Source organism: Protomyctophum bolini (assembly GCF_963924005.1).
Source record: "Protomyctophum bolini genome assembly, chromosome: 5".
NCBI lineage: Eukaryota > Metazoa > Chordata > Actinopteri > Myctophiformes > Myctophidae > Protomyctophum > Protomyctophum bolini.
Genome location: NC_137866.1, coordinates 11,740,421 through 11,757,243, shown reverse-complemented (window position 1 = coordinate 11,757,243; position 16,823 = coordinate 11,740,421). Strand labels below are relative to the sequence as shown.

At 42.1% G+C, this 16,823-nt stretch overlaps 1 protein-coding gene across 2 annotated transcripts; it reads right to left on the bottom strand.

Annotated features, from left to right (window-relative positions):
• Window positions 1-1,481: 1,481 nt before the first annotated feature.
• On the bottom strand, window positions 1,482-13,613 carry eno1a (enolase 1a, (alpha)). Of its 2 annotated transcripts, none has more exons than XM_080764055.1 (12): window positions 13,478-13,613; window positions 11,399-11,493; window positions 7,956-8,051; window positions 7,729-7,787; window positions 6,848-6,917; window positions 6,485-6,618; window positions 6,021-6,243; window positions 4,187-4,384; window positions 2,948-3,149; window positions 2,746-2,854; window positions 2,239-2,297; window positions 1,482-2,005 (listed from the first exon to the last, which is right to left on the bottom strand). In XM_080764055.1, the coding sequence occupies exons 2-12, from the start codon at window positions 11,481-11,483 to the stop codon at window positions 1,942-1,944; spliced, it is 1,299 nt and encodes a 432-aa protein (XP_080620181.1). In that variant the 5' UTR covers window positions 11,484-11,493; window positions 13,478-13,613; the 3' UTR covers window positions 1,482-1,941. The 2 variants fall into 2 exon arrangements, with proteins under 2 accessions (XP_080620181.1, XP_080620182.1); XM_080764056.1 differs by lacking the exon at window positions 7,729-7,787 and adding an exon at window positions 7,370-7,428.
• Between the last annotated feature and the right edge of the window lie 3,210 nt (window positions 13,614-16,823).

Sequence of the window (16,823 nt, the reverse complement as noted above, 5' to 3'; positions counted from 1 at the left end):
AATCACTCAAAACCATTGACATTTAAATGCTTCCTTTTTAGAAGGATTATTATTGACCCCCAATAAAGATGAATACCGGTAGTTTTTCTTTGAGGACTTCGAGGGCCGGACTGAGATGGTCAAAGGGCCGGGTCCAGCCCCCGGGCCACATGTTGATAACGCAGGCAAAGAAATCTGGTATTGCACTGCACAGTACTAACCACTAGATGCCGTATGGGTCAAAGAAAATATAATTTAACGTCAATTGGGTTTATAAAATATTTTGATCCGCCTATTATCTACAGCTTTGTAGTTATTGGCATCATTGGCATAGATGTATATACTATATACTTATTTGAGCCGCTCAATTAAATTGTCGTCGCTTCGGTGACAGGAATTTGGTGCATCCTAATGTGAATGCATTGCATGCCAGTCATTTGTAACAACCCATTTAAAACAGCTAAACAATGGAGACAAGTCCACACAAAGCTGTATAGGAAAGAATTGGGGTGGCACAGAACCAGCTGGCAATCCCTTGAAGTACTGCATCACTTGTGAATAGGCCAACATTCTTCTTGGCAATGGCATGGCAGTCTGGTGAGAACTCATCAGGGCAGCTCTGGATCATTTTACTTTGGGGGAATCAGTGTCCCTCTTGCAGAGTTCATGTTTCTACAGAGTTTGTGTTTCTACTACCTCCTAAGTAACCAGACACTGCAGGTATAGTTCCTGCCTCATCTAAAAAGTTGCATTAAATTATGAATCATGTGACATCTTGTGATATTAACGTGATTAATACTTTTTTTAAGGGCATTTTACATATGCTTTGACATGTTTTTCTTCTGGGTGAGCAGTATGGGTTAGCGCCCCAGCTTGTGTCCTCCGTGAGGAGGAAGCCCAACAAACCCTCAGTGAGGCCTTTAGGAGGGCCATTCAAGCAGCAAGTGGAGCCGGCAGCACCACCTTCTCGCTCGGTTGGAGTCTGCCGAACCATTGCCCGCCATTTCTGAATGAAGTGTATGGTGCTGGGACTCCGGTGCAACACACAGGTCCTTGGCCTGGTGAGAGCAGGAGTGGATCTGGTGAGACATAGGAGGGGCCCGGAGTCAACCCACAGAGCCTAGTCCTAGTCCTTCCATGCACCAGAAGCATACCTCCCAGCCCTGGCATAGTAGTTCTGGAGTAGTTCCAACAGATTGTGTGGCCGTTTTTTCCCTAATGGGACCGATTGAGGGTAGCTACTGGGACGTAAGTCGGGACTTGATCACCCCGGCTGGGTCGCCTGAGTGAGGTATGATGACCTTGGCATACATCACTGAGGATACGTCCCAGGTGCATCCATGCGATGTGTTTTGTTATTATCATCTTTTGGGTCTTAACCAATTTGACTAAATGACAAAGCTACAGTAATGGAATTTCAACAATAAACTGAATTTTACACATTTCCTTTCAATAATATTCCCATTATATTAAACAAAAAGAAGCACAACGACAACCATGTCTTTTGTTTAAATTATTGTTTATTACATACGGTATGTCTACCAACGCTTACAGCAACACTAGAACTTGTCAGACGCAACACATTGCACATATAGTACTCTGCTCAAGGCGGCAAAGTACTAAAACTTACAGTAGCTCTTCACTAGATTACTTTAGGAGAAGACCAATAATCACTACAACTCACAAGAAGCGAAAGAAAGATCTCTCACAGTTACAGACACAAAAATAAGGACCATTACTATTCAGGAGCCAGAGCATTGTTGGAAGATGGGCTGCACTGTGGTGCACCGTGCACTAGAACACAGGTTTCAGTGGTGCCACAAACCACAGGCTTGGACCTTGGATTTCAATGGCGTTCCATCTTCTCTCTGAACAGAGCGAGCAACCTAGCGTGGCATATACTGTATGTGTGGGGTTGTTTATGCACAGTGAAAACACAAAGGCCCAAGAAGACAGACCAGCTCAGATAGGGTGCCTGAAGTTACGGCCAGCGAAGCGGGCCTTATCGCCAAGCTCTTCTTCAATCCTGGAAGAGAAGCATGATGGTTACAACTGGATCTGTAGTGTAAACTGTTATACAATTCAGGCATTTTAACCAACTAGCATGTCTGAAACACTAGTCTGCAATCTACCCCAAACAGAAATGTTAGTGACACAGATCATTTGTTCCTTCAGTATGATGAAAAGGTGTCATTATGCACACGTTTGCCATGTGAAGTTACTGTCATCTTAATTATGAATCATGTTTCCTGGACTCACCTGAGCAGCTGATTGTACTTTGCCAAGCGCTCAGATCGGCAAGGTGCACCTGTCTTGATCTGGGAAAGGAATCAAACGTACAAGAGAAAATGAATCAATATAATCCAAAAATGTATCTGAAATTGAAAACCATGATCTGCATGTTGAATCAAAATCAACCCTGTGACAATCTCTTGAACTGAGAAACCAGGTAGAACATACTAAGATAGTATTAGTATTGAGTAGTGATGGGAGATTAATCGGCAAACAATATAACAATATAATTAAAAATGCCTTTTGTTATGATGAAGGCTGCAAATTATATCAATGTTTTCTGGGGAAGCTTTCAAAAAGTCAAGTTTGAAATTTTTTATATACAGTTTTTTTATAACAGTTTATAAGCCTTTTTTTTTTAGAATGGCAAAAATGATTATATTTTCTTAATACAGAATGAGATCATATTGATTATCGGCCATTAACACCAAAATGTCTCATGGGTACATCCCTAGTATTGAGAATTGGTTTTACCTGTCCAGTACAGAGTCCGACTACCAGGTCAGCGATGAAGGTGTCCTCCGTCTCTCCAGAGCGGTGGCTCACCATCACGCCCCAGCCATTGCTCTGGGCCATCTTGCATCTGGAATACACAAAAGATAGCTTAGAACATCGTTGTCAAAGCGTTAGTAGTAACTGTATGTCTTCTTTGAATGACAGCCTTTTGGACACTCACGCCTGCAGGGACTCTGTGACGGAGCCGATCTGGTTGACCTTTAGGAGCAGGCAGTTGCAGGACTTTTCGGCCACACCCTTGGCAATGCGCTTGGGGTTGGTGACTGTGAGGTCATCACCCACCACCTGGATGCTTGTCTCAGCTGTGAATTTGGACCATGCCTCCCAGTCATCCTGGTCAAAGGGATCCTCAATAGACACCACTAGGAGGGGAGGAGGGAGTAGTGTTATTCTTCTGCCTTACACATGGAATGGCGGAAATACCCGTATGGGTCTCTCAAAGAAAATATATAATAGATCACATTGATTGGAACGGAATTGTTAACGAATGATCTTGGGAAGTTGGGCACAACATTTATATTATATAAGATATAGAACCATACCATAAGATATGGTCATAGATAGATGGATATCCATCATTGCATCTCTGTATGTATTCACCATTTTATTAAATGGACCCGCTCATTCCATGTTGTGGTCTCGAAACCCAGAGTGCAGTTTAAACATTTGCGGTGGTGATCGAAACAGTGAGTCACCCGCATGCAGTTGAAACTTTTGCGGTAGAAAGAAGCAGGAGAGAAGAGGTAGGAGACAGTGTTCAATGTTGCTCCAAAATGCAGGTGCTACCCGTCTGCCACGCACCCCCTGGAAATGTTCCCCGTGTGGCTCTGCTGCAAGACGCAGTCTAATCCCAAAAGGAGAGGTGTCGAAAACGGGCCTGATGCACACATGCAGAACGGATGTTCTATGTTCTGTCTGTGTTTGATGGCCGCCTCAATACTTTTCCAATGGGAGTCACATGGTTTGACCAAACATTTGCGATCTGTACGTGTGTATGAGGCCCAGACATCAGACAGGCGACACTTTTTTCTGACATCCAGCATTTCTTAAATTTAGAGAATACACATACTGTATTATGCATCATTTAGAAATAAATTTAGTAATATGAACAACAGTTATCTACAGTATACAAACTTATAACTTTAACTAATATTGATAGCATGTAAAACCAATGATAATACCGTTGGCACTAATGGTTTAATTGTCACTTCACAATCCCATTCCAAAGCCTTTAATACTTAGACTTCCAAGGCCATCCAGCCAGCTATGCCCTCTCTCATCTCTACCAATGCAAGTCGTTGAGGCTTTGCATCTCAAAGGGTGACAAGAACCATATTAAGGAGGCCAAGGGGCCTATAACCTCATTGTAATAAGGATAAGTATAGGCTTGAAAACCCACCTGGGTAATCCTTGACAAAGCTCTTATAGAGGTCGGCCAGCTTGTCGGGGGAAATGTAACGGCTTGGGTCGTCAGGGGACTTGAAGTCCAGGTCGTACTTTCCGCCCTTGTAGAACTCAGAGGCGGCTACGTCCATGCCAATGACGATCTTGTCGGTGTAACCAGCCAGGGCAATGGCTTTCGTCAGTAGTTCCAGGGCTGAGGACAGAGAAGGAAAGAATGGATATTAAAACATGATTGGGGCCTGGGCCATGGCTCAGTGGTCCAGGCACCTTGGCTGGCAATCCAATCTGGCAGTGTGCCGCGGGTTCGACTCCCGATCCCGACGGCCTTTACTGCATGTCTTCCTCCCATCTCTCTCCCCATTTCCTGTCAGCCTACCGTCTGTCCCTCCAAAAAATAAAGGCGAAAGCCACAAAAAACATTTAAAACATGATTGGGGTAGCACTAGTAGCTTGTTTAGTGATTACATGGCATGATAAATAAATGCCCAACACATTTTCAGTATTGGAGACTCATTACTACATTTAACTAATACACCTTATAGAATCAAATTAAAGGATACTGAGCTGTGGTGTGCCTGGGGATCACAGACTAGTCACATTAACCGCACCTGCGAGTTGCCAATGACTTGAGTTCAAATCAAACTCTGGTCATGTCTCCCCTCTCTCTGCCCTCAGTGTCATGTCTTTCTAATCTACGGTCTAGTCAGGGGTTCTCAAATCTTATCAGGACCCCATTTTATGGGGGAAATGTGTTGGTGATCATATAACTACAGTAAGCAAAAATGGGCCAAAAAGATCTTTTAAAAAAGAAACACTGAGTGGCCTGCCCTTCTGGTTGCAAATAGAAATAAATTAGTGATATTGTAACTGCAAGTCGTATAATATTCTCAAATTGTCCCACGGCACCCCAGCTGGACTTCTGTCACACAAACAAATGAATAAAAATAACTAGTATTTCCTACAGGTTTGTCAGGGAACCTGTTCAACAGTGGCAGGATCTGGTAGGGATAGTGTTGTTCTTCCACACAGACACATTATGCCCTCCTGGTGAAACACTTCACTGTTCAGCTGGCAACGCCATGTGCAGAGGTGACATGTGGTTGTAGAGTGCATCCCCAAGACCAACAAGTAGGTGTTGGCAATGACAGAGACTATACACATGGGGGGGAATTGCCAATGGGGGATATTTGTTTTATAAAAATAAAAAAAAGGTAACTAGTAAAAGATACTGAGATACGCTGCTTTGAAATCAAACTGAATGAGAAGAGCTAAATCACAATGACTGGCTGAATCCTCGTCCCAGAACTCATGACAGAATAAATAGTGGAGGGAGTTTGTTGGTCAAGTTAATACTAGGGTTTTGGCCAACAAATCACCACTGTGACCTACTGGGGCATTTGCCATCGCAGCACCTTGAGCTTCGCCGAGTGCAGTCAATCCATTCATTATTCAGTAATGCTTTGAGGCTCTAATTTGGAAGCCATCTGTCGGCCCAGGAGTGGCATGACTGGCCGGAGCAGCAGAACAGGGTCGAAGGGAGGCCAGTAGTCTCATGAGGGGGATAGGCTGCTGCTAGTTGAAACACTGGACTGGGAGGTCTAAGATTGTTAACACTCACAGGACCCTCCCTTTCAGAGGGCCAAGGCACATGCTAAAGGTTTAAAAAAAGATCAAACTAAATCCTTATTTCCAAACACAATGGGAATCTTATTCCGAATACAATCATTTGGGAAATGAATTCTTCTATGCAGTTTGCCCTTAGTGCTGTTGGATCAGAGCCATGCTTCTATTGTTACAAGCAGGAGAAATGGCTTCCCGTCTCCTCTCACCTTCCTTGTTCTCCAGGATGTTGGGTGCGAAGCCACCCTCGTCTCCTACATTGGTGGCATCTTGGCCATACTTCTCCTTGATGACATTCTTGAGGTTGTGGTAGACCTCTGCACCAATGCGCATGGCCTCCTTGAAGCAGCTGGCTCCAACAGGCAGGATCATAAACTCCTGCATGGCGAGCTTGTTGCCGGCATGGGATCCACCATTGATGACGTTGAAAGCCTGAAGGAAATTAGAGGAGATCTATGTTCAGGCTTTTGTTCGTTGTTGTGGCCATTAGCAAGATTCCAATATTACATTTATATTTCTTTGTCTGTACACAAGTGGTGATTTGTACACTCCCTTCATCAACGCAACCAAGACAACTTTGTAAACAGCTATTGTACTTGGTGACTACAACCATTATGAACCTGAAATTTAGCATGTCATGTTCTATGATAACAATTCTGAAATTAGTGCTTACAGGGACAGGGAGGATAACGTCAGGGTTGCCAGCCAGGTCAGCAATGTGACGGTAGAGGGGCACGCCCTTCTCTGCTGCACCAGCCTTGCACACAGCCAGGGAAACTCCCAGGATGGCATTAGCACCAAACTTGGCTGAGAGGGGCAAAGACAAATATCATGACAATATATTCTGAAACAATAGTGCTCAATACCACGGTTTCTTGGCATTCATTTTGAACCCCAATCTCTATTGTTAATTAAAACAAAGTTTAATTGTCCATGTCGGTCTTGAGATAGCCGACACAATATGAGCTCTTTTAGCACTGAGGCCAAATGACAAAAAGACCTTTCAGTGCCAAGTGACAACCAAGTAGCAGCTTACACTTGTTCTCTGTGCCGTCCATGTCCAGCATCAGCTTGTCAACCTTCTCCTGCTCCAAGACATTCACGTTCTGAGCAAGACATAACATGGCAATTAGTGCAAGTGAAGTGAAGTCATCATCTCTAGGTTAAAGTTAAAGTTGAAGTTGAATTCTGTCTGGTTAGTTCAAAAGACCACACTGCAAATAATTATGTTAAAGTAATCACAGCAGCTCAGACATCTACCACAAATTGCAGGTCTGCCACAGGGTACAGTGCATGTCATATTCAGAACTGAATCAACACTTGACTCAGAGTGACAGCACAAATATCACTCATTTAGTACTCACTTTCATTTCTCACCTTTTTATTTAAATATTTACCATCAAGACATTCTGTATGGACTACTACCATAATATACCAAATATGTACTTTACTTCTAAGACACAAAAATGTGAATGACATCGCTGGTAAAATCGGAGAAACTTTCTGATGCCTTTAAACTAGCACACAGTCATGTTAGTCAAACAATAAATTGGCCTACCTTGCTAACCAGTGCAGGTGCTATTGTTTTATTGATATGCTCAACAGCTTTTGAGACACCTGCAAGGGACAAGCAGACCATCACTGACCCAAGGAAAATAAAGACCATGCAGTAACAGGCGTGACAGATGATCACACAGTCATTCAACAAACGTATGATTATCTACTAGTAATCATACAGAGTATAATGAATGATTACTCCAGAGATATTATAATTGAATCAATATGATCCCATTTGTTTCCTCCGTAATCATCTGTTAATGCCTGCCAAGTTAGTTTCAAAAGACAAATCCACTAATTCATGCTGCTGTACACTGCAATACGTTAGTTCCTCATGCCCGTTATGTCCACACTTTTTACCTGATTACACAGAGCTGGGGCCAAGAACTCATTTACATATTTAACAGCTCTTTTCACCCCTGACAGAGAAGGAGGAGAGGTGGGAAAAGGGTCAGGGATGAAGGATGAAGGGACCAAGAATGTATGGAGACCAAGAGTGTATGGAGAGGAGGTGAATTTAGAATCTAGAAAGATACAGTAAACAAAATAAACAGCTGTCAGGATAGGTCGGTAGAAGGGAGGCCTACCTTTGCCCATGTAGCGTGTCTTGTCATTGTCACGGAGCTCCAGGGCCTCATAGATGCCAGTTGAGGCACCGCTGGGCACTGCAGCCCTGAACAGACCTTGAGGAAACACAGGAAGTTTAGTCACCGTTAGTGTTATACAGTATACAGAAATGCTGCATCATGGTTCATGGTCAACGGGAACTGTTGTCTGCAAAGGTTGACCACAGTTCAATGGCACAGTTGTAATGAATGAATGTTGAAGCATCATTCCATCATCACTATCCAATGTATGGAGTTCAGATTTTTTGATTACTGACAGTAACTTTACCCACTAGCAAGGCGCATGAAGAGTGTAAAATAACAACTCAGCCTTTGCCCTTCATCAGGGACATCAAGAGACCCACACCAAACATGTTTTGATGACATTTGGTGCAGTAGTGGTTGCTCGGCATTCAAGAGTTAACAGCTACAGAAAGCCACTGCCAGGCACCAACCAATCAGTGAACAGCATCCCCTGCCCTTACACAGTAATGTTTTTCTCTGTCTGACAGAACGAGTATGAGAGAGAAAAGATTAAAGGAGAGCGTTCATACGTTTCCATTATTTTATGTGTCCTCTGCGTGAACTGTACTTTAAATTCATTTGATGAACTCTGTGCACTCCTTTCTAGTATCAGGACTAACAGCCGGTTCTACAGGAACTGATATTTCATCAAGTGGACAGTTTGGACAATGATTAGAAACAGTGTACATTAACGGAAGGTCTGTCTGTGTGGGCTGGCATTAGCCATTTCAGATTAAGTTGGACATTTTGTAGAAGATGCCTGGGGAGATTGTACAAATATCTCCCAAGGACTGTTAATAAACATTGTTAAAGGACTGTTTGTTTTATCTCTCTTATAATACGCGGATGCAGATGCATGCCTTGTACAAATATCCCCAGGCCTGTTGATAAAAATCTTTAAAATTATTTGTAAGACCATTTAGTTTGAAAAACTGAAGATAAAATGCTGCTTGTTTTTTCAGGAATAAATGTTTGTCTTTTAATGCACTTGTAGCTGCCATCTTCTTGCATCTTTTCAATGCATGCGTCAGCTACTTCTCTCATTTGTTGGACACAGTCCATCATGGAGCCCTGAGATCCATAACTGGTTGTAACCCTGGTTATCTATCCCTTTATGTTATTATCACTCCGTCCCTTCAATTCACAAAGAACTTGACAAAAGAAACTGCCCCATTGAACACGATTATTTTATGTTCCGTTTTTATCTCATCTCTATATTGAATGAGTCTAAGCCTAAAGGTTTTAAAAATGTGTTATACCTTTTAATACATGAATGCAGAACGACACAGTAATCCTCCTTCCAGAGAGCGAGTGTCATGCTGACTGCTGTGTAAACTGTAGACTGTGAAAGCTGTGCACACTGCACAGAGCATGTGCAAGAAGATCCCCGCTAGGATGCCAGAGCACAGCCTCCCTCCCACATACATGATGCGGAGGCATAGAGCTCAGCCATTTTGGAATCAACCATGTGAGCAGAAATTGGGAACATTCTAAATCTATTCAGTTTGCCCAATGTCCTAGAAGCCTCGGATTTAAGGCTTTGCCAGGACGACACAGCAGTTATCCAAGCAATGGTTTCAGGCTTAACAAATCAAATGCATCAAGATATAAGCTCTAGATTGAAGATTCCAGAGATTTTATTCATCACTTGCTTTGTGCTGTAGGGCGTGGCTGAAAATGAGCACCCGTGTAAATAAAGAACAAATAATGTTTAAGTGATGCTAGGCAGCTAGAGCATCTGAAAATAGCAGCAACAGCGAGCAGAGATCCAGTAGTACCACTGGGAGGCAAAAGCAGTTATGTAACATGGCTGGTGTACCCTGAGAGCACCACACTCTCCTTTCCACTATGCCACAATTAATGCCAATTTGCCAAACAAGGCCATCTAAATTAATAGTGAACAAAAAGGCGCTACATACAAAAAGCTAGAGAACCTAGCAACCATAAGAGCCTAATGAACGAAAGCAGGGCTATAGAATAGAGACACTCGTCTCTCCAGGCAGTTTTCAATGCCATTTCAACGCCTTAATCTAAGCCAGTTTCAATCCGTCTCTACTGTGTCATTGGCAATTCAGTGTGCTTCATTAACATTCCCAGGACATTGAGTTAGGTTGAGCGGTTCTTTTGTTCAAGTTCACAGGGAAGAACACACAGCTTGGCATCGACAGGACACCAAAACCAGGATCACAGTCAGACCCAGTTGATTCCAAGCATATGAACATTTATGCTTTCAACTAGGACTGTCCTGGCCTACTTGTCAACAGCATACTGTATGAGGTTTGTCATACGGTGAAGGAAGGCAGAGGTATCATTTACATGGGTGTCCGGTTTGTACACATTACAATTTAGGCATTTGGCAGACGCCCTTAACCCAGAGCGATTTACAGTTATCAAGAACAAAAACATAACAGTGGAATATCTATATAATGAATTTATACGTTTACACAATAGAGTGCTACGTCTACATAAACTGCTATCTAAGTTACTTAAGTTTAGCCTTTGCATACACCTGTGATATCGCTGAGGCGAGGGGAAGTGCTACGGGCTAAACATCATTATGGCATCATACTCCTAAATTGTGCTGTCTATAGACTATGTGATATTTATGCCCCCCCGATAGGAATCATTACTGTAGCAGATACAGTAGGTAAAGTAGTGTGATATTACAGGAGCTATTTCACACATCCACCATTTGATCCACTCTAGACCCAGAGTTGGCACCAGGGGAACACATTACCCATGTTGGAGTAAGTACAACTTACAACAAGTCACTTTAGCCATCTATGTTCAAGGTGATTAGGAATAATAGGCAAACCACCTAGAATTAGCATTGTACATTCATACAGTATATTATATGGTGACCATTTTGTTTTTATACGAGTAGTGTGAAAATAATGCAAGTTTGTTGTTGAATCTGCTTAAACTACAGTGAGAAGTATGGGGGCTGCAGGATATATTGGTGAGATACTGAAATCACAACACAAGATTGACCAATACCACCACATCAAGCAATATGCTGATGAAACGTTTCATTGAAGGAAAATGACTCGGACACTTCCTGCACACAGTATTCAGTTTCCCGTCAGTATGAATGCTTGTTTTGAATGATGCTCCAGCAGTCATTTGGAGGAGGTTAATCTCCGTTTAATGTAACGTCTACCGTTGTTCAAATGATTTTATGCCCATATATGGAGTTATTTGTCAGACATGCCCAAATATGGAGAGAACGGTTCTCGAGTTATGTGGATACGCACGCACGCACGCACACCATTTATAGATTTTATCTATTTGACATGAAGCCAGTTCAATTTCCTGGCCATGGCTAAACAATAAATCCCTTTCTATTCTATTTTATTTAAGAAACCTGCATGGTCCCTAGCCCTTCAGTAGATTTACCATACCTTTCTTGGTGTACAAGTCGACCTCCACAGTGGGGTTGCCACGGGAGTCAAAAATCTCACGTGCGTGGATCTTCAGGATTGACATGGTTCCAGATCTACAGAGAAATAAACAAGGGAGGAATGAGGATACGTCAGTCATGAGCTGCTAGGACAAACAAAAAACACAGCATACTGACGTTGGTTATGCTGCACTCAGTGCACTGATTCAATAAGGTCGAATGCTTTGATGTAGAGCAGTGACTTGGCAAAATCTGAGAGTCTGGTTGGTATACTCAAGGACAAAGTGGGCATACAATGTAAACCCCATTGTCGTCATCTGCGAATGTCGTTTAGAGACTGAGCAAACAATCTATAATAATCTTGTAGACTACATTACTTAACAAATGTAAACGGTGGGAGGAATAAATAAAAGATATGACCAAGTCATGAAGGCATAGAGATTAGTCAAAGCAAGGTGTGGCCAATGCAACAATGCAAAGGAGTCTCTCAACAGGTCAATTCATAATCAACTTCGTGAAATCTGTACTGCAGCTTTTAGCACTGTACACTGATACCTGGGACTAGTACTACAACAATGTGTTAAAAAGTGCTGATACTGCTGTGGTTTGAGTTGTGGAGTTATCAACAGAACAATGCAGAAAATTATGTGTGACAACTGACAATGGGAATGAGTGAGTCACAAATTGGTAGTTGGTACATGTTTGAGTAGTGGCCTAATCTTAGTCAGCCTATCTGTCCAAATTCCAGACAGAAGTGTACTGTGCGAGAATGGAATGGATGGGATGCATTAAGCCAGACTGGATTAGCATTGTTCTTATGCCCTGACTTTCTCATCCATCCATTTTTATGCATCAATGAATTAACTAGAGCCCAGCCCCCCAACCAATGGAAAAACCTCTGCCCTTACATGTATGCGTGTAAACTTGCCTCTGGCTATAAAGCACAGGGGACTGAAGGAACCAAATGTATGACAGAAAAAGACTCTTCTCCTGCTGTCAAAACATTGCTGTTGAGTGTTTACAGTTCAACAGCATGGGCCAAACTACAACAAACAGCCAAACTACAATAATAGCCTAACAAAAATATAACACCTATGCAGCAACTGGTATACAGTGTAGGCTACAGTTGTATAAACATTTCACAATTGTCAACCTTTTGTTAATCGGGTCAGTGATGATGGAAAAACTAGTGAGTGGAGCTCTGGTTCCACAAAATGGCACCCTCAGGCAGCCAAATAATTAAACACTGAAATTGGATATATTAAGTTGGACCTCAAATGCTTTAACTCGTTTCAATCTACTGGGCTCTGTGTTGGTATTGTTCCTGTATAGTATATTTAAAAATATATATATATTAGAAAACTAACTGCCAATACAAAATGGTCAGTTTGCAGCAGTAATCGAGTTAATTCATTGAAAGCCGTCGCCCGTTTACTGGCCGTCTGTGGAAGTGAACAAAATACCCATGTTGGCAATGCAGGGTGAATATCTATGCTATGGGAATAGCAAATGCAACAGTTCCCTTCACACAATGTTCTTGTCTGGACACACCCCCATGTCTGACACAAGCAACTGGTAGCAAGCACACTGCTGCATAGGCCATTCATTCTGCATGGCTCCATGTGAGACGTTATGAAATAAAAGATTCGACTCAAAAAGACGACTAGTAGACGGTAATTCGTTTACAAATGAACGTTGTTTAAGCACGGGCTAAAACTGGGCTGCAACTTGAACCCCCCACTGCAGTTCTAAATGGAGTGACATCTCGCCAGCTGACGGCCAGGTTTAAAAATAGGCTGTAGCCCAGCCTGAACCACCATTATGTCATGTAAGTTAAGTTAAGTACATAACTCCCAAATAAATACGGTTTAAGGGAATATACAGCGAAACAGCCAAAAATAAGACTTGGGGGTCATCGTGGAGGATGATGAGGAACGCCGTGTACCTACAATCACACGGTCAATGAAATACAGCCCCGCAAAACGTAAAAGCGACTCGTCTTGGAATGACTTCTGGTAGACTTGGTAGATAAAACCATAATCAGCCACGCCAGATAATAAGTAGGAAAGCTGGGACTTACCTTTCCGGGTTTAAGACTGCGTGCAAGCCGGGTAGTGCTCTCTGTAGTGCGGGCTGGGCAGAGAAGGAACTCGTCGTGATGGTCCTGGCTGATGATAAGTGGCCACAAGAAGGCACAGGAAGGAGTTCTCGCGATATGATTGGCTGGGGCCGAACTGGCGAGTGCGAGCGGCTCTGCACGTTCACCAGCAGCAGCATGCAGCATCACCACGCCTTCTTCCCATGTAGAAGACACACACGCAATGTTGCATGCATGCATGCACGGGGATGCGGACATCTTTTTCTGTCCTTCCATACATGACAGACGGCACGACCAGCATCATCACTTTTACATAGTCATATATAAATACATATATTTTTCCTTGTTTTCCTTTCTTTCTTTCTTTTTCTTTCTTTCTTTCTTTCTTTCTTTCTTTCTTTCTTTCTTTCTTTCTTCTTTTTTTGTCAAGAAGAACTTGAATGTTATACAATTTGTAACATATTGTGTACATTCATTTTTATTATTGAAAAACAAAAGAGGAAAAAAGAAAAGAAAGACCAAACAAGAGACCCCATAGTAGACTATTGTAGTAGCACTGGTGGGATAGGCCTAGCCCCAGCCTAGAGCATCATCATTCATCACAGATGCAATTTTGTGTTTGCAACTTTGCAATTATCTGTAAATGATGTGATAACAATAGATTGTAAACACAATAGATAATGGGAGATATGTATAGTATTTGGAGGAGCAGTGATTTAATATTTGTAATCCGTGGCTTGGAGTTGGAGGAGGGATGATGAGGCAACGTTGCACAACGGTAGGATAAAGTGACGCAGAGAGTAGGCTACGTGCAGAGCAGCATACAGAACTCTGCTGCGCTGGATGCGGTGGTTCGGCAGCATGTGACGCTGGTCACGTTTTTCTCCCCAGTCGTCACATCCTCTGGAAAAATACCCTGATGGTAGCCTCTGTCCCAGCTCATCTGCGAAGAGACCTTGATGGTGATGGCGAGACGTGCACGTACGTGGTGGTGTGGTGGTCAGGTGGTGGTGGTACCCAGTCTGCCCACTATTTTACATGCTGTCAGCATGTATCACTATCAGCATGATGTTGATAATAATAGCCTATAGCTGCTACTTGTTTACTTATTGTTGAATTAGGCTAGTTAGTTTCATAACCTCCTGAATATGAGCGCCAATACATCTTATTTAAACAAACACTGGGAACATTATGTAAAAATATATGTAACCTTATTTTTACATCATGGGTATGACGAAAAGGTCGCCTGGCCCAGACGCCCACATATGAACGCTAGAATCACCACGCCACCGAATGCATGTGTGGGTTTCCCCAGACATAATAATGACGTTTCATTACAGCCAGTGCAGGGAGGAGGTATATTTCATGCAGCTGCGCAGCCTGCGCAGAGGAAGGCAGATCAGCAAGCATCCTATGATGAAACTGAAGGCTTGGCGCAGTGTCAGTGACCTTCAGATAAACCAGACTGTTGTATTATAGAGATCCAACTGCGCCATCTGCTGCTTCGCTGTTATATATCAGTGATAATATCAGTGAGACAATTTAGCAACAAGTCACTGACTTACTTTACTGTACAAACGCAGAGAGTTAGTTAGGGATTTTGATGCAGCCAGCCAGCAGTGGTGGAAAGTAACATAAGTACTTTACTTAAGTACAATTTTTAGGTAATTAATACTTGAGTATTTCCAATACTTTTACTTCTACTCCACTACATCTCAGAGGCAAATATTGTAGGCCTACTTTTACTCCACTACATATATTTGAAAACTTTAGTTACTATAGTTACGTTGTAGATTTGTATTATTATTACAAGGCATACAGTAACCACTTCAGCCCTATATACATTTGAAAATAGCCGATCTACAAGCTCACATGCATACTTTTGTACTTTTACTCAAGCACATGTTGAATTCCAGACTTTTACGTGTCGTGTAATTTCCCTACACTGACTGACCAAACTGTAGAAGAATAATGTTCTCTAAAACAAACCATTTATTGAAACCAAGACAAAGACAGCAGAGCTTCGCCTTGGACCCTGAGCCTGGAGCTCAGGGCTCCTGTTCTGACCGCAGGACGCGGCCAGTTAAGACTACTGAAATGCTGCCTTTACTGAGACAATATATACAGTACTTTTGCATAGACGAGAGATTAATACAGGGGTGGAGTTAACATATTTGCATAGGAGATTCTACAGACCATTTTATCTGCTGCGAGCTTAGGTTAGGACAATGGAATTGCAAATGACTGTACTCAATTTCAATTCAATTCAATTCAATTCAATTCAATTCAATTCAATTCAATTCAATTCAATTCAATTCAATTCAATTCAATTCAATTCAATTCAATTCAATTCAATTCAATTCAATTCAATTCAATTCAATTCAATTCAATTCAAAGGGCTTTATTGCCATGAGAAAACATACGTTTACATTGCCAAAGCATCCCTGTCTCAGGGTACCTGGCTGTAGTGGCTGAGATCTCTAGTGAAGGAAGATTCCCAGACCAGGCTCTGACTAGACAATGTGTCTCACCTAACCATCAAATTAGCACGGTGACCAAAATGTCCTAATTATTATTAATATTATGAAGATATGGATACCACACTTGTAACGGAGTATTTGTAATTCTATAAATTGTAATTCTATATTTCAGTATTGTACTTTTACTCAAGCACATTTTGAATTCCAGACTTTTACGTGTAGTGTAATTTCCCTACACTGACTGACCAAACTGTAGAAGAATAATGTTCTCTAAAACAAACTTGTAGAGTAGTAAAACCTTTCAAAGCATCAGATGATGTGGACCATTTATTGAAACCAAGACAAAGACAGCAGAGCTTCGCCTTGGACCCTGAGCCTGGAGCTCAGGGCTCCTGTTCTGACCGCAGGACGCGGCCAGTTAAGACTACTGAAATGCTGCCTTTACTGAGACAATATATACAGTACTTTTTCATAGACGAGAGATTAATACAGTGGTGGAGTTAACATTTGCATAGGAGATTCTACAGACCATTTTATCTGCTGCGAGCATAGGTTAGGACAATGGAATTGCAAATGACTGTACTCAATTTCAATTCAATTCAATTCAATTCAAAGGGCTTTATTGCCATGAGAAAACATACGTTTACATTGCCAAAGCATCCCTGTCTCAGGGTACCTGGCTGTAGTGGCTGAGATCTCTAGTGAAGGATTCCCAGACCAGGCTCTGACTAGACAATGTGTCTCACCTAACCATCAAATTAGCACGGTGACCAAAATGTCCTAATTATTATGAATATTATGAAGATATGGATACCACACTTGTAACGGAGTATTTGTAATTCTATATT

Excerpts from the sequence above, each read along its gene's own strand:
- eno1a (XM_080764055.1), bottom strand. The coding sequence starts at position 11,483 with ATGTCAATCCTGAAGATCCACGCACGTGAGATTTTTGACTCCCGTGGC. Across the intron at positions 8,052-11,398 it reads CGACTTGTACACCAAGAAAG|GTCTGTTCAGGGCTGCAGTG; the intron begins GTATGGTAAATC and ends TGTTTCCTCAAG. Across the intron at positions 2,298-2,745 it reads TCGGACTCTGTACTGGACAG|ATCAAGACAGGTGCACCTTG; the intron begins GTAAAACCAATT and ends TTCCTTTCCCAG.